The 19015-nt window shown below is 40.2% G+C and overlaps 1 protein-coding gene across 1 annotated transcript in view; it reads left to right on the top strand.

Annotated features, from left to right (window-relative positions):
- Positions 1 to 19015, top strand: part of SLC5A8 (solute carrier family 5 member 8) — a 52077-nt gene that overhangs the window by 681 nt on the left and 32381 nt on the right. Inside the window, exons 2-3 of the mRNA XM_056117739.1 lie at positions 6433 to 6498; positions 11175 to 11226. Coding sequence (XP_055973714.1) covers positions 6433 to 6498; positions 11175 to 11226 — 118 coding nt within the window. The remainder of the gene's footprint in view (positions 1 to 6432; positions 6499 to 11174; positions 11227 to 19015) is intronic.

Below are 19015 nucleotides of genomic sequence, written 5' to 3'. Positions count from 1 at the left end.
CGCACCATTCCTTTTCTCGGGGACTAGTTGGGAAGAGTTTGCACTTTCTCCTTCAGTGACTCCTAGCGTGCTGGGCTGGCAGACACCTCCCCAGCGAGGCAGGCGTCCTCAAAACCTGCCTCCAGCGGCATCCTTGCTTTGCTCCCAACACCCATGTTTTGGAGACCAGATTCTACCGCTTTCTAGCTGAGTAGCTCTGGGAGTCTTATCTAATTTGAGGTGGGGGGCCCTGTTTCTCCATCTCATCTTGTGGAGAGGATTGCAGGAGATGATGCGAAGGTGGCTTTTACAACTGTCTGGTACAGTGACTGCTGAGTAAAGACCTTGACAACACCAGTGGTGGGGGATAGGAGAGGTGAGGATCTTGTAATCGCTGGAAGAAACAGTAAAGAAAACAAAACTTGTTTGTATTGCTCAGGCCGTTTCAAGTTGTCTGCAGGAAAGGGCTTTGCAAAGATGAGCGTCTCCTTTTTAAGAACTGTTAAGTGGGATTGCCCAAGGAAGAACCTTATGGAGTAGGGAAGCCCAGTTGTTGCCTCCCGTGAACTCTTTCATCCAGATACAACCCATGGCCTTCCACAGACAAGCGTGATACTGACTGGCCATGAGCCAATGGGCTTCCATCCCTGTTTTCAGCCACCAGCTCAGTCGTTGAGTGTAGGTCATGTTTATTCTAGTCCACCTGGAAGGCACACTCCTAGGGAGACTGGTTCAACAGGTGCTGGCATTGGGGCCCCAATGACACAAGTATTTGTGACAAGCTGCCTGGACTCCTGTGACATCATCCTGGGCGAGGTGGCCCTGGGAGAGCCTTGCCTGCTATCATTTTGGCCAGTGTGTTTGGGAAAGTTCCTTCAGTACCCCTGCAAAGTAAGCATGATCACATGTCTCTGTTTTGCTGAGAAGTGTCAAACTGGCTCGGATGGCAGATTCTTAAACATTCTGATTCTAGTTTCTTTGGAAATCTTAGAAGCCTTGTGATCCTGGCCCACAGGAATTCTAGCTTGTACCAATGACTTAACAGTCCTGGGGGCCAGAGGGATAGTATAGCCGGTAGGGTGCTGCCTTGCACATGGCTGACTGGTTCAATTTCTGGCATACCATATTGGCTCCTGAGTACTGCCAGGAGTAATTCCTGAATGCAGAGCCAGGTGTGGCACAAAACAAAACAATTCAAAACAACCCCTTCCCCCCCAAACCCCCCAAAATAGGCAATGGCTTACAACCCCTATGTCATCTATTTTGACATCTTTGTATTTTCTTTTGATACCGAAAATATTTACATTGACGTCTTTATAAATGAAGACAGGAAGGCAATCCGGAATATTTTGTTTCAAGGGAGATATGAGAAAAATGTATTTCTTATACCTTGCGTGACCTTAACTCCATAGGTCTTCCTGGATCCAGCTCATATTGGGGAAAATATTCTATAAAAGCTAGTAAATATTAGACAGAATAGTATCTATATGCAGTACTACATATAGGTACTATTCTATCTACTATTGAATAGAATAGAATAGTATATATACTATTTTATATGCCATAGAATAGTATATATTAGATATTAATACATACTGTGCATATATATGAACATATTTATATAGCATGCTATATACAATGAATATACGTATATATAAACACACACTAACTCAACTTATTAGATTCTTATTACCATCTCATTTTTCTCAAGTTTCTTTTGTCCACAGTAGTTTGGATACTTTTATCTAAAACTTCCTTGACTATTCATATTCATTTGGGGATAGTGGTGTAGGTATTGGAGGTGTGCTGAGGGCCACTCCCAGTGATACCTAACCCAGTGTGCAGGCCTTATGGTCAGACACTCAGACCTAGAAGTGCTTAGGGAAGGACAGTTGGCACTGGAGATTGAACCCGAGGCCTCATGTGTGCCAGGTGCATGTGCCAGCCCTGTGAGCTTTCTTTCTGGCTGCTTCATTCATTTTTAATAGTGTTTGACTAACCCAAGGACAGTAGGAACACAGGCCAGGAGGATTGGTCCACTGTTGGAAGCCTGCCTCAGTTGTAACGGGAGAAGGCAGTTTGGATAGAGAAAAAAATCACTGTAACAATAATAGTTGGAAATGTTGGAAATGATCACTTTGGATAAGAACTGTGTGCTACTCATTTGTGGAATATAAAATAACATAATATGAGGCTCACACCTAAGGACAATAGATACACGGGTCAAGAAGATTGTTTCATAGCTGGAAGCCTGCCTCAAGAGTGGAAGGGAGAATGCAGCTGGGATAGAGAAGGGATCACTAAGAAAATGATGGCTGGGGGAACTGGTCAGGATGGGAGATGTGTGCTGAAAGTAGATAATGGACCAAACATGATAACCTCTCAGAATCTGTATTGAAAATAATAATGCCCAAAAGTAGAGAGAAAGTATGGGGAATATTTTCTGCCATGGAGGCAGGGAGAGGGTGGTAAAGGGAGTGGTATACTGGGGATATTGGTGGTGGGGAATGTGTACTGGTGGAGGGATGGGTATTTGATTATTTTGTTATTGTAACCCAAACATGAAAGCTTGTCACTATCTCACAGTAATTCAATAAAATAAATAAACACACACAGAACTGTGTGCTGAAAGGAGATAAAGATAAAGAAACAAACATGATAATCTCTCCAGTATGGCAAGCCATAGTGTGGACACAGAGAGAGAGAGAGAGAGAGAGAGAGAGAGAGAGAGAGAGAGAGAGAGAGAGAGAGAGAGAGAGAGAGAGAGAGAGAGAGAAGAGAGAAAGAGAGATAGAAGTGCCTATGAAAGAGGCAGACTGGGGGTGGAGGTTGGGGGAGGGACACTGGGGTGATTGATGGTGGGAAATGTATACTGGTGGAGAGATGGATGTTGGAACATTGTATGACTGAAACCTGAGCGTGAACAGCTTTGTAACTGTGTGTATCATGGTGACTCAATTAATAATAAATAAATAAAAGGCATGCCTATATTTTAAAAATATAATGTTTGACTAGAAGAATGCTAAAAATATAAGTGTCCTATTTTCAAACTTCGAGACACTCATAAACCTTCTAAAAGGTCTTACAGCATATCCTAGGATTTGAACACTAGTAATCATGAGTTTCAAATTCTCAAGGTTTCTGGAGTTGGCTCCTTAACGTCTTGCTTTTGAATACAGGTTTATAATACTTCCTTATTCATCCCAATCACGTGATAGTCTGAAATAACTGAAAGGTGAGAGGGGAAAATTTATTATTTGGGAGGCCGGGGATATGATTCAAGTGGCAGGGCACCCACCCTGTGAGTGTGGGGCCTGAGGTTCAGTCTCCAGCACATGCTTCCTGAACACCATGAGGACTGGTGTCAGGCCCATAAGCAGAACTGGGTGTGACACTCACAGCAGTTATATCATTTTAAAAAAGAAATCAATTATTACCATGTTATTGATTTTCAAGAGGAGGAAATGTAAGGTTCAAGTCACTTTCTCAAGCTTACAAAGTCAGATATAGAGATAAGGGCTGGAGCTGTTCCCATTTGTGTGTGTGTGTGTGTGTGTGTGTGTGCGCGCGCGCGCACACACACACGTGGTATGTGTATGGGGTCACTTCTGGAAGTGCTCAGAGAACCATATGGTATCAGAAACCATGTGATACCCTGTTGGTGGGAATGCCGACTGGTTCAGCCCTTTTGGAAAACAGTATGGATGATTCTCAAAAAATTAGAAATTGAGCTCCCATTTGACCCAGCAATACCACTCCTGGAAATATATCCCAGAGAGGCAAGAAAGTATAGCCGAAGTGACATCTGCAATTGTCTGTTTATTGCAGCACTCTTTACAATAGCCAGAATCTGGAAAAAACCTGAGTGCCCGAGTACAGATGACTGGTTGAAGAAACTCTGGCACATTTACACAATGGAGTACTATGTAGCTGTTAGGAAAGACGAAGTCATGAAGTTTACATGCAAGTGGTACTACATGGAAAGTATCATGTTAAGCAAAATGACTCAGAAAGAAAGAGATAGACATAGAAAGATTGCATTCATCTGGGGAACATAAAGTAACAAAATAGGAAACTAACACCCAAGAATGGCCGAGATTAGTACCAGGAATTTTACTCCATGACCTGGAGGCCAACCACACATACTAGTGGGAAAGGGAGCTCAGATAAAGAAGAGAACACCAAATAAAGGTGTTGGGAGGATCCTCCCAGGATGAGAGAAGCATGCTGAAAGTAGACTATCGACCAAACACAATTGCCACTCAATGTCTCTTTTGCAAACCACAACACCCAAAAGGAGAGAGAGAACAGAGGGGAATGCCCTGCCACAGAGACAGGGTGGGATAAAGGGGATAGGGGGTGGGAGGGATACCGGGATCCGTGGTGGTGGGAAATGGGCACTGGTGGAGGGATAGGTATTTGATCATTGTATAATTGAAACCCAAGCACAAAAATGTGTAAGTCTGCAACTGTACCTCATGATGTCTCACTATTAAAAAATTTTTAATAAAAAAAAATTTAAAAAACAAACAAACAAAAGAAACCATGTGATACCATCAAATCTGAAACTTCCATGTTCAGAGCATATACTCAGCCTCCTGAACTATATGTTTTTTGTTTTTGTTTTTGTTTTGTTTTTGCTTTTTGGGTCACACCTGACGATACTCAGGGCTCACTCCTGACTCTGTGCTCAGGAATTACTCCTGGCAGTGGTTAGAGGGCCATGTGGGATTGAACCCAGGTCGGCCACATGCAAGGAAACACCCTACCTGCTGTACTATTGCTTCAGGCCTCTCCTGAGCTATCTTGCTGGCCCTGCACTGAATATATTTTTAAAATTTTTATTAGTGAAACACATTGAGGTACAGTTGTAGACTTACAAATTTTTGTGCTTGGGTTTCAATTATACAATGATCAAATGCCCATCCCTCCACCATGCACTGAATATTTATGAGGCATCTGCTTACACTCTAAGAGCTTGAGATACTTGGTCAGTTTATTTATATAATTATTTGCAGTCAGGCTACATGCACAGGTTTTGACTTCTATGGGTCCTATGCTTGCATCTGGTCTCTCTGAGCCCTAGGGTCCTCATCTCTCATGACAAGTTCCTAACCCACAGATATCTTGGAGTAACAGTGTATATAATATGTGCACGCTCTGTAAATGGTATCCAGTGCATTTTCCTCTAATACTTAACTCAATTTTCTCCTTTATCTTCTTTTATCCTGATGCATGAAAAAACAAAACCAAACTTTTGCCAGTCTTCAAGTTCTCCTTACACATAGCGAGCATTGGACTCCAGTCTGATCTATCGAGGAATGTCATTTGGTGGTGGTGGTGGGGAGCCATGCTTGATGGGGCTCAAGGGCTTCTCCCACCTCAGTGCTTAAAGCTTACTCCCCATGGTGCTCAGGGGATCATGCTAAGGATTGAACCCAGGTGGGAAAAATTGAACCTAGGGATACACACACAAAATATGTGCTCCAGTCCCTTAAGCTCTCTTTCCTGTCCTTGAAATTCTCATTTAAACACTGTGATAACTTATGATATGTAGAAGAGAAAATAAACAGACTTTGTTTTAAGATAATGCAGGTGTTTAGAAGAGTAAGAAAAAAAACTTGGCTCTAACGTTGAACAGAAATTTACTTAGACTGATATAAGTAAAAAAATGAAAGGAGGCCATGGGCTACCTGATAGAAGAGAGGGTTCCATCAGCTGAACAAGTAGAGGATGAAAAGGAGAAGCCAGGACAGTCTCTCCTGGCCTGTCGGCAGCAGTGTACTTCCATCCAGTTGGTCTCTGTCTTTTTTTTTTTTTAATTTTTATTAGTGAAACACCATGAGGTACAATTGTAGACTTACAAATTTTTGTGTTTGGGTTTCAGTTATACAATGATCAAGTATCCATCCCTCCACCTCCTGATGGGCTGGGTATTGTCATGTGACTACCCCTTTTTCAGAGGAAGAAGGGCACCTTGACCTACAGCTCCATCACAATTGCCTGCAACTGGAAAAAAGTTAGGTTGAAGCTCCAGGTGAATCAAAGGACATAGAGTTAATGCCAAGGGGAAGAGGGAAAAACAATAATTGGCTCATTATAAAAGTGCAGACTATAATTTCACTTATATGACTTTATGGAAAAGGCATTGCCAAGGGTGGTAAGTGAGTCAGTGATTGCCAAAGATTAAGGGTGACAATCTGACTACAGAGGAAGATTAGGGGAGTTTTCTGGGGGACGATATAACTGTATGTACATGTTAAAATTCACTGAACTGTACTCTAAAGCCAAAGTCAATTTTGCTATACGTGAATAAAAATAACAGTGAAATAGAAATGCATACAAGAAAACAGGTTGAAGCTGCTTTTAATTCCTGCCTCTTGATAAGCTGATTTTTAAACAAAGTGTTCAGAAGATTTTCACATATTAACTATTCTTCATTTTTTGAAACAGTATTTAGAGCTTCGATTTAACAAATATGTTCGTCTCTGTGGAACAGTCCTCTTCATTGTTCAAACAGTAAGTAGTACTCTGTTCATTTATTTATCTTTTATCATATATTACATATATATATCACTACTGATGGTACTCAGGGTACCTTATGGGGTATCAGTCATTGAACCCGGTTGACTGTGTGTAAGGCAAGCACCTTACCCATTGTACTATCTCTTCAACCTCTATCTAAAACATTTTTATCCAGGGCCTATGATCCAAACCTCTTTGGTAGGCATATGAAAGATGAAAATGAGGTATTGAAAATGGAAAGAAACAAAAATATAAAAAATGTTGTCACTATATCAACCCTTGCAATCATTAATGTGTTAGTACATGCATAAATTCCTGGGAAAGTAAAAATTTAAGTAGACACTAAGCATTATATTGATCAAGCAGCACTTATATTCTTTGGGAAAGTACGTTTTTCTCTTATCCCATCTCCCTTTATCTCCACCAAACTGAGAGTAAGGAAATGTGTCCTGCCCCCAGGTCAAACACTATGAACTGTGTCTTTCTCCTCTAAGTTTTGATAGCCTTCTTCAGTCTGCCTGTATTTTTGAACACTCCAGTGACCTCAGGTAGTTGTAGTTTCTTTTCTGTGTATAACTTTTGTGGTTTATAGTGGTTATGCAAGAGTACTAATGTGGTATAACCTTATTTCATAGAAGTGACACTCTCAATTACAAGTTCCTTGTAATAATTATAAAGAACTATCAGAATTGAACTCCTCTCTTGCTACCTACTTAACATCTTGCTCCCTTCCCTTGTTGCTCATACTCTCCAATCACACTATGCTTCCAGGAATATTCCAAACTCTTCGCCTTTAGGTTCCTTTTTATTTTTTTCTGCCTGATATTTCTATTCCTAACTCTTCTCCTGGGCTGGAGCGATAGCACAGCGGGTAGGGTGTTTGCCTTGCATGCAGCCAACCTGGGTTTGATTCCTCTGCCCCTCTTGGAGAGCCCATCAAGCTACAGGCGAGTATCCTGCCCTCAAGGCAAAGCCTGACAAGTTAGCTACCCGTGATGTATTCAGTATGCCAAAAAAAAAAAAAAAAACAAAAACCAGTAACAACAAGTCTCACAATGGAGATGTTACTGGTGCCCGCTTGAGCAAATCAATGAACAATGGGAGGACAGAGGACAGTGGATAGTGGAGCTCTTCTCCTACATGGTTGTTAATTTTTATTAAATGATAAATTTCAGTTAATTTTTGATTTTATTTGTAAAAAATGTGTCTCAGCAAAAAATTCAATAAATAAAATTGATTTAAAAATGAAGACAGAATTCTGGTTAAATATAGAATTCTGGTTAAATGTTCTGAGCACAAAAAGCAACCAAAATGACATTTGGAGTAAAAATTGTATTTGTCTATTATTTGATTATAGGGCTGGAGTGATAGCACAGTGGCAGGGCGTTTGCCTGGCAAACTACTGAGAGTATCGCGCCCGCACGGCAAAGCCTGGCAAGCTACCCGTGACGTATTCAATATGCCAAACACAGTTACGACAAGTCTCACAATAGAGATGTTACTGGTGCCAGCTCAAGCAAATCGATGAACAAGGGGAGTACAGTGCTACAGTTTTAAGTAATAGATAAGAAAAAATTAACATAAAGATATTGGGAAATATTATTGTCTTTGCTTGAAAGCTCACTGTTACAAATCAGGGTTATCTATTAAGATGGAAATATGTGAGCACAGTTCACTGTCAGATCACCCACATCCCAACTCGGGATGTATAATTCTTTTCTTTTTCTTTATGGGGTTCCTTTTCTCTCACTCTTCTCTCTCACTCTCTCCTTCCTTTCTCATATCTTCTCATGCTCACTCCTCCCGTTGTTCATCTATTTGCTCGAGCAGGCCCAGTCACATTGTGAGATTTGTTACTGTGTTTGGCATATCGAATACGTCACGCGTAGCTTGCCAGGCTTTGCCATGCGGGCAAGATACTCTCAGCAGCTTCCCAGGCTCTCTGAGAGGGGCGGAGGAATTGAACTTGGGTCAGCCATGTTGGCTGTGTGCAAGGCGAAGGCCCTACCTGCTGTGCTATCGCTCCAGCCCCTCATATCTCCTAAAGAAAACTATTTTAGTTCAAAAATAAATAAATGAAATTTGAAATGTACTACCTAACTGAAGAAGCCCCACAGTAAAAGAGCAGATCTATATGCATGGGAGAGTTTTATAAAGCCAGAATACACAGTCCAGTGATTCAATTATATGAAACTATAGATGTACTGATTAACATAGTTGGAAAGCAAAGTTTTGCCAAGGAGTCAGGGACAGGAAATATCTCCCAGCCTTCTGCTAAAGGCTTGGCTTGGTCACTGGCATATGATTGATATCTGTCTTCTCCTTGGCAACTACATGCTTGAGGATTTTTTGTTGTTGTTGTTTGTTTGTTTTTTGTATTTTTATTTTTTTTTTTTGCTTTTTGGGTCACACCGAGCAATGCTCAGGGGTTACTCCTGGCTCTGCACTCAGGAATCACTCCTGGCAGTGCTCAGGGGACCATATGGGATGCTGCGAATCAAACCTGGGTCAGCCGAGTGCAAGGCAAACGCCCTACCCGCTGTGCTATTACTCCAACCCCTCAGTTCTGAATCTTTAACTCAGACAGAATAAAGACTGTGGGAAGCTAGTTCATTCTTGAAAAAAACGGAGGAGCTTCATCATTGCCTATGGTAAGACTCGAGTCATATAATCAAAAATTTCAGTACTACATGTTATATTTACCCTGTAGTTTTATAAAGTAATCATAGAATTAATTAGCTTCTATGTGTGATGTATTTAAAACTGATGGTGGAAGGAAGCAGATAACCTGGAGGGTGAAATATTATATGCCTGAAACCCTATCATTAACAGTTTTATAAGTCAAGGTTCTTCTTCTTCTAAAAAACCAAATTGTTTTCATAAAAATTACCATTAACAAGAAAAATGTTATTTTGGGGAAAATACCAATGATTCTCATTCAATGTTGTACTTATATTAATAAGTATTTTTTAGATGTTCAAATAGAAAAGCAGTATTTTAAAAGGTATAATATACTTTTCATTGGCTCAGAATTTTTTGATATGAATTTATTTGTTTGATGAATGGGCTTGCAAATTTTATAACAAATTTTCAAAATTTCCACTCAACAACGCACTTTTAAATTTTCAACTCTATTAGCGTTTTGTTTTGTTAGCTTTTAAATCATATCCAGAGGTGCTCAGGGCTTACTCCTGGCTCTGCACTCAGGGCTCACTCCTGGCTGGGCTCTCAGGGGCTACACAAAGTGCCACTGATCGAACCCAGGTCAGCCCACAGGCAAGGCAAATGCCCTAGCTGTTGTATTGTCACTATGGCCCACTTTTTCTCACTGTTTTAAAGCTAGAAAAAATTTTTATTTCAAGCTTGAGTTGATGAATCAGTGACCCAAAATTCATTATAAGATTAATATTTTTGTAAACTATAACAACAGACAAACAGAAGAGGTATGTAGTTATATATATATGTGTGTGTGTGTGTGTGTGTGTGTGTGTGTATCTATTACGGTCACGGTCCTCCCGTTGTTCATTGATTTTGCTCGAGCGGGCCCAGTAACATGTTGAGACTTGTTAACTGTGTTTGGCATATCGAATACGTCACGGGTAGCTTGCCAGGCTTTGCCATGTGGCAAGATATTTTCGGTAGCTTGCCGGGCTCTCGAGAGGAGCAGAGGAATCAAACTTGGGTCGGCCATGTTGGCTGCATGTAAGGCAAACGCTCTACCTGCTGTGCTATTGCTCCAGCCCATATATATATATATATATATATATATATATATATATATATATGAGAGAATACAGGGGTTAAGGACCTTACCTTGATAGCAATTAGTCATGGTTTGATTCCCTGCCCACATATAGTCCTCAAGCACTGCCAGGGGTCACTAGGAATAACCTCTGAGCACCCTTGGGTGTGGCCTCCAAATGAAAATAATAAAACATTTTTCAAGTTACAAATGAAATACTTTGCGTGGGTTTGGGGTTCTACTCACTGGTACTCAGAGGCTATTCCCAAGTGGATGTTTGGGAGTTGCCCCTGGCAGTTCCTAGGGGTAATTAGGCCTGCTACATGCAAAACATGCCCTCCAGTCTTTTGAGCTGTTTTCTTGGTCTGTAGCACTGTAGCACTGTCCTCCCGTTGTTCATTGATTTGTTCAAGCAGGCACTAGTAATGTTTCACAAACAATTGTGAGACTTGTTGTTACTGCTTTTGGCATATCAAATACATCATGGGTCGCTTGCCAGGCTTTGCCATGCTGGCAAGATACTCTCAGTAGCTTGCCAGGCTCTCTGAAAGTGGCAGAGGCATCAAACCTGGATCAGCTGCGTGCAAGGCAAATGCCTTACCTGCTGTGCTATTGCTCCAGCCCAAATTAATTTTATTAAGTATATATTAAATCATTTTTATTCATAATTAATTGAAGAAGTTTATATTTGGCTTATGGGATACTGTGTACTTGGGGTTTCTCCCAGTTTGTGTTCTGGAGTTGCTCTTGGCAGTGCTCGGGGAACAATGCAGTGCCAGGGATTGAACCCATCGCTCCTGAATGCAAATCACGCACTCCAGGCTTTTGTGCCATATTCCTGCCCCCTCCACCTGCCCTGCGTTTATTTTTTTTAAATGTTTTATTTTATGATTTATACCATTTATTTGATTTTCTTTTTCCCCTCTAGATCCTGTATACTGGAATTGTTATTTATGCCCCTGCTCTGGCTTTGAATCAAGGTAATTAGAGTTACCAATTATGTCATGTTTGGGGGTTCATTTATTGTGGCCTTATTATCCCCTTGGGGTAATAAACAAGTAGAGGGGGCTTCTAGTAATCTGCAGCATCTAGGAGGGAACAAGATGGGTTCAGTATCCTCACTAGAAGCTCCTTGGGATTCCTGCGTCAATAGCTCTAAATGGTCTGTGAATTAATAGGTCTAACTGGATAGCAGATCTCTGAAGTGTCAACTAACCTTTCCCCATTCCTTGAGAAATAATCCAAATCATTTAAGGATGGGGTTGTTTGAGCTACACCCAGTAATTTCCTGGGGCTATTCCCTGCACTTGGGGATTGAACCATCAGAGTCTAGGTGGGGTCAGCTGCAAAACAAATACGTTAAATTCTGTCCAATCTCTTAATCCAGGCATCAGTTTAGTCATCAATGACTGCCAGGTCTTCCTTTCTGCCTGACACCTATGCCCAGGAAGTACCTATTTTGTTTAGCTTAGAGTCTTTGTGAAAATTTGAATGACAGTGAAAAGACCCTCAACCCCTGCCTCCATCACCTGCACCCTGCCCCACCACCCCTGTCTATTTCTGATACCGTTACAAAATGCAAGAGAAAGAGCTTGGTGTGATTTGAAATATCAGACCACTACCGGTGACAATGGGGTAACACATGGCTTTAGTGTTCCTGTAAACAAATGTAGCGCACATGTGCAGATTAGTCAGCTAGTAACTCTTAATGTGGGTGATAAAAGCAATAAAACTGGTATCCTTCATTGAAGCAAAGGTACATGCCAGTTATAGCCTTCAAAGGCTTTGGGGGAAAACCTCATGAGGTTAAAATTCGCTATCAACCAGTTTATCTCAAACAATTCCTTGTATGAGGATCAAGTGGACTCCGACGGGAAAGCAAGCAGGGTCATTCCCAGAATTATATGAGAAGGAAAACCCTGTTGAACTCTGCACTGCAGTGTCTTGGTTTCAACGTTACCATCATTATAACCTAAGTCTGTAAAGTGCAAAAGTCGCAAGACCAAGAGGACTTCCTTTATAAAATGTGCTCTTGCATCCTGAATATTAGGCCTCTTCCTTGTCAACAGTACCAGCATTGTGCATGCATAGTTTCATATAGTGGGACTAGCTATAAACTCAGCAAATGACCTTTTGGCTTTCAGTGCCATGAAAATTGTTGGCTTGATGGTTTGAAAGGGCAGTTGTGTGGAATTGGGAGAGAAACTGGGGATATTGATGGCGGGAAGGTCACACTAGTGGTGTTGAAACACTAAGTGCTTAAAACAACTGTATAATGAACAACTTTGTAAATCACAGTGTTTTTAAAATAAAAATTAATAATAAATAAATAAAACATACAAATAAATAAAGGATAGTTTGGGGCAAAATCTAACTTATTGTCTGTGAAGAAACTGTAGACTCTGTTCTTTTTTTTTTCTTTTTGAATTATACCCAGCGATGCTCGGGGGACCATATGGGATGCTAGGAATCGAACCTGGGTCGGCCGCGTGTAAGGCAAATGTCCTACCCACTGTGCTATCGCTCCAGCCCCTGTAGATTCTGTTCCTACCAATTTATCAAGCCACTTGTGAGGAAGAAATCTGAACTTAAAGGATCACACTTGGCCCACTAAAACATCAGTTGTATATTTTATTGTGACCAAGGCATTGGGAGGCCCAAGCGTAGACAAAGAAGTTGATGTGCAACAGATGCCCCAAGAGAAATTGTTAAAATGAAATTGAAACTTGATGTTTTCCAGGGCTAATTTTTTTAAAAAGTTGTTTTTGTTATGACTACTTTAACTATATACCAAAATAGAGAGAATGGTATGCTAAATCTTCATGTGAATATAATTTTACATCAGTAATTATTAACTCTTGTGGTTGGGGAGATGGCTTAAGGGCCAGAGCACTTGTTTTTTATTTGGGGCCCAAGGTCTGCTTCCTGTCACAACAAACTATTTCAGTCTCTTGCTCTTTTTTTGTGGGTGTGGTTTGGGGGTTTGGGCCACACTCGGAAGTATTCAGGAGCTATTCCTGGCTCTATACTCAGGGGGTTGGATGAGTGCCAGAGATTCAAACAGGGGTGGCATGCAGCCAAACTATTCCAAATTCAAATTGTGATTTGAGGGTCTTTGTGTAAGTTTATGTGTTTTATATATTTTTACCTCTTTTCTTTAATCTTGAAACTGAATTTTTAATATAACATAAATGATATTTGCTTTACGTAGCTGTCTATATCACTAATTTCTTTTTTCTTTCTTTTTTTTTTATTGAATCACCCTGAGATAGAGTTACAAAGCTTTCATGTTTGAGTTTCGGTCATACAATGATAGAATACCCATCCCTCCACCAGTGTATGTCTTCTGCCACCAATGTCTCCATGTCCCCTCCATTCCCAATCCTCCCCTTCCCTCTATAGCAGACAATTTCCCTCTTACTCCCTCTCTCTATCTCTATCTCTCTATCTCTCTCTCTCTCTCTCCTTTTGGGCATTATGGCTTTCAGTATAGATACTGAGAGCCTATCACATTTGGTACTTTATCTACTTTCAACACACATCTCCAATCCCGAATGATTCCTCCAGCCATCATTGACTTAGTGATTCCTTTTCTATTCCAGCTGCCTTCTCCCCCAGCTTATGAGGCAGGCTTCCAGCTATGAAACAGTATTCCTGGCCCTTATATCTTGGGTGTTAGTCTCATGTTATTTCATATTCCACAAATGAATGGAGTTATTCTATGTCTGTCCCTCTCTTTCTGATTCATTTCACTTAATATGGTACTCTACATGACCATCCACTTATAAGCAAATTTCACGACTTCATCTTTCCTAACAGCTGCATGGTATTTCATTATGTAGATGTACCAAAAGTTTTTTTTTTTTTTAACAGTCACCTGTTCTCGGGCACTCGGGTTGTTTTCAGATTCTGGTTATTGTGAACAGTTTTGCAGTGAATATACAGGTGCAGATATCATTTCTACTGTGCTCTTTTGCACCCTCGGGATATATTCCCAGAAATGGTATTGCGGGGTTATATGGAAGCTCAATTTTTAGCTTTTGAAGGAATGCCCATATTGTTTTCCAAAAAGGCTGAACCAGTCAGTATTCCCACCAACAATGAAAGAGAGTTCCTTTCTCCCCACATCTGCACCAGCACTGGTTGTTCTTATTCTTTTTGCCAGTCTCTGTGATGTGAAATGATATCTCATTGCCGTTTTGATCTGCATTTCCCTGATGATTAGTGATGTAGAGCATTTTTTCCATGTGCCTTTTGACCATCTGTATTTCTTTTTTGAGGAAACTTCTGTTCATTTCTTCTCCCCATTTTTTGATGGGGCTGGAGGATTTTTTCTTGTACTAGTATCTTGAACACTAGTTTTTTTCTTGTACTTATGTCTTGTCACACTTCTACTAGTGTCTTGTATATCCTGGTTATTGACCCCTTATCAGATGGGTATTGGATAATTTTTTTTTCCATTTCGTGTGTTATCTCTGTATTTTGGTGATTGTTTCTTTTGAGGTGCAGAATCTTCTTGGTTTAATGTAAGTCCCATTTGATTATGTTTGTTTCCACTTGCTTAGTCAGTGGTGTTTCATCCTTAATGATGCTTTTAGCTTCAATGTTATGGAAGGTTCTGCCTACATTTTCCTCTATGTACCTTATGGATTCATATCTGATATTGAGGTCTTTAATCCACTTTGATCTGACTTTTGTGCCTGGCATTAGACGAGGTCAGATTTCATAATTTTTTTTGCAGGTGGCTGTCCAGTTTTCCTAACACTACTTGTTGAAGAGGCTTTCCTTGTTCCACTTCACCTTCCTTGCTACTTTATCAAAGATTAAGTGATCATATATTTGAGAGTCTGTAACAGAATATTCAACTCTATTTCATTGGTCTGTGGGTCTATTTCTAGCACAATACCATGCCGTTTTAATTACTATTGCTTTGTAGTACAATTTGAAGTTGGGGAAAGTGATGCCACCCATCTTCTTTTTCCCAAGGATTACTTTAGCTATTCATGGAGGTTTATTGTTCCATGTGAATTTCAGGGATATTTAGTCTATTTCTTTGAAAAATGCCATGGATATCCTGGTAGGGACTGCTTTAAATCTGTATAGTGCTTTGGGAAGTATTGCCATTTTGATAATGTTAATCCCACCTATCCATGAGCAGGGGATGTATCTCCATTTCCTACTGTCCTCTTTTATTTCTTGTAGTGTTTTGTAATTTTCCTTGTGTAGGTCCTTTACCTCTTTAGTGTATCACTAATTTCTAAACCTTGGCTGCACATTGGACTTACTCATGAAATTTGTAAAAATTATGATACTGAAACCTTATCACCTGTAAATCATTTGCTTGATAAGTGGTTCATTATCATGATTCAAAATTTTTCTCTGTTCCTTTATAAAGTTGAGAATCTTGAATTATGTTTTAGATTAGTAATTACAGTATTACCAATAATATGGTTGCACAACCAGTTAAAAATTATTTCTTTGTGTGTCTTTTTTCTTTATCCTTAAAATGTATCTCAATAGGGTATATATCAAATAATTATGATTTAAAGTGTTGTGTCATGTTTAATCAGGTTTGTTTAATCACATACTTGAGAACAATTGGGTTAATCTATTTTGTTTTGATTTTTTTAAGTGGTTTCATTTTTTGAGGTCTTTGTTTGGTTGGGGACCACAATTAGTGGTGCTCATGGCTTATTTCTGGCTTTGCACTCAGGGATCATTCCTGGCAGGGTACAGAGAACTATATGGGATGCCAGAAATTGAACTTGGGTTCAAGGCATGCACCCTGCCCACGGTACTACCGCTCCAGCCCCTCTTTTATGTCGTTTCTTTTCAAGTTTAATTTTTGTAATTTATATAGAATACTTAAATAGCTTAAAGGTCAGTCTACAAAATGAGATATTTTTTGAGAAATCTAACGTATCACTATATCCTCTAGTCTCTTCCCTTCCTCCTCTATAAATGATATTTCAGATTTGTTTTATATTTATCCTTAAATTTTTCAGTATTTATAACTTTTAAAATAAAATTTTTAGAGCAAAGAAAAAAGAAGGTGATTTTCCTTTGTCCCTGTGCTTGCATTCCTGTACCCCATTATCAATATTACTCAGCAGAATAGAACATTTATTATCAAGGATAAACTTACATTGACATGTTATCATCACCCAAAGTCCATAGTTTACCTTAAGACTCACTTTTGCTGTTACATGTTCAGTGGCTTTTGGACAGTATTAAAATTCATTGAATAAAAATACTCAGCATTATCTTGTTTACTTTCAAGTTTTGGCAATTAGGAGTAAAGTTGCCATAAACATCTGTGAATGGATTTTAGTGTAGAGATAACTTTTTGCTTTATATAGATCAAGAGCAAGGAGCACAATTATTAAGGTTTTTTTTTAAGCGTATGCTTATATTTGCAAGAAATGCCAGGCAATCTCCCAAACTAGCTTTGATTTTTTTTTTTGCATTTTCACTAAAAACAGGAGAGTTTCTATTGTTCCATAATATCTCCAGCATTTGTTGTTTCTGATATTTTAGATTTGGGCCACTCTAATAGGTTTGTCGTGGTATCCTGTTGTTTTCATTTGTATTTCCCTGAAGACAAATGCTGTAGAACCTGGTTTTACTTGTTATTATACTTGGATGGGCTGGAGTGACAGTACAGCGGGTAGGGTGTTTTCCTTGCATGCCGTCGACCCGAGTTCGATTCCTATGTCCCTCTCAAAGAGACTGGCAAGCTACCAAGAGTATCACGCCCACACGGCAGAGCCTGGCAAGCTCCCTGTGGTGTATTCAATATGCCAAAAACAGTTAACAACAAGTCTCACAATAGAGATGTTACTGGTGTCTGCTTGAGCAAATCGATGAACAATGGGAGGACAGTGCTACAGTGCTATACTTGGATAAAATGTCTGCCAAGGTGTTTATCCAATCTTAATATCTGATTACTTTTTTCACCAGTTTTAAAGGTTCATTGTTTATTTTGGATAACCCAGTAGTTCTATCTAATATATTTTCTTTTCGTTTGTTTGTTTGTTTTTGAGCACATGGCAGTGCTCAAGGCTTACTCAAAGCTTTGCAGTCAGGGATTACTCTTGGTGGGGCTCAGGGAACTATATGGGAACCAGGGAATTAAATGTGGGTTACCCACATGCAAGGCAAGTGCCTTATTTAGTGTATTATCTCTCCAGCCTCTGTAATATGTGATTTTGAAAATATTTTGTCACAATCTGTGACTGGTTTTCTAACTCTCTTGATAAATCTTTCACAGAATAGATGTGGTAGGGTGTTCGCCTTACAAGCGGCCAACATGGCCGACCCGAGTTCGATTCCTCCGCCCCTCTCGGAGAGCCCGGCAAGCTACCGAGAGTATTCGATATGCCAGACACAGTAACAACAAAGTCTCCAATGGAGACGTTACTGGGCCCGCTCGAGCAAATCGACGATCAACGGGAGGGCCTTTACCTTACCTTTATAAACTTCACACTTCTATACGTACATAGGACTTACCCCACCCAGCAGTAAAGTTCTATTATCAGCTCAGTGTCAAAATGACCTTTCTGTCCCTTTCAGCCCCTTCCCCACCCCTCCCCTCTCTTGGATTGGATTTCACTAAGTTTTGCTATTGGTTTTGTTCTTAGCCTTCTTTTTCTTGAACGAAGGAGTGGGCCATATTCAGCTATGCTCAAGGTTTATTCCTGGCTCTGTGCTCAGAAGTGACCCTTGGCCATGCTCAGGAAGCCATATGTGTGTGCTGGGGATTTTAAGTAGTGTTTGTGGTATGCAAAGCAAGTGCCCTAACTCCTATACTATTTCTCGGTCCCTTAGTTTTGTTGTTTTTGTCAGCTCATGCAGGTTATTTATTTATAATCCACATGTAAGTGAAGTCATCTCATAATTGTCTTTCACTTCCTTTCTTATTTCAACCTAGCATAATCACCTTACATTCCACCCATTTTGTTCCCCAAGTCACAGTTTTGTTTTGTGGAATGAAGACCACCCACTATAATGCTCAAAGGTCCCAGGATACCCCCCAGTGATGCTCAGGCCCACAGTGTGGGCCTGACAGTTTTTTGCCTGGTGGTATAGTGCTTGGACCCAGGGGTGCTTACAAGGTCCCTGGCCTTTTTATGGTGACATGCTATTTTATTGACTGTTGCTTTGTATCATAGTTTGACAACAAGGAACACAATGCTTCTGTGTTTCTTCTTCTTTCTCAGAATGGCTTTGACTACTCAGGGTTTTTTTGTGATTTCATAAGAAATGGAGATTTGTATGCTCTATTTCCTTGAATAATGCCATTAGTATTTTGTTTTTAAAAAGTTAATGATTTCAGGAATCAAACCCCAGACCTCACAAGTGCTCTGCTGTTGAGTTATGTCACTTTCCACTGTTGGTATTGCAATAAGGATTGTGCTGGGTCTGTAAATTTGCTTAGTTGGTATGGTGATTTTAACAATGTTTTTAGCAGCATGTCTCATTTTCTGACAGCAGTACAGTCTTTTGCTCCACTCTAGACCTTCTCTTTCCTCCCCTGGCATGGGCAGTTCTGCCAGCAGCAAAGATGGCATGTGCTGTCATGTGCCATGAGACTAATGTCTTCTCAGAATCTTATTCATCTAACCCCATGCAGTGCAAGCACAAGCTTCCACATGCATGGGTCTATCAGGCAAACAAGATGGCTCTCGAGGGAGTATCCTATAAGATTTAGAATTGATTTCTGGTTGAGCATGAACAGAAGGTTGCTTAGCGGAATCTATTCTGCCATGT

Source organism: Sorex fumeus, unplaced genomic scaffold (assembly GCF_029834395.1).
Source record: "Sorex fumeus unplaced genomic scaffold, SorFum_2.1 ptg000003l, whole genome shotgun sequence".
In the NCBI taxonomy this organism is placed as follows: Eukaryota; Metazoa; Chordata; class Mammalia; order Eulipotyphla; family Soricidae; genus Sorex; species Sorex fumeus.
This window is presented reverse-complemented; position numbering and strand designations above follow the sequence as displayed.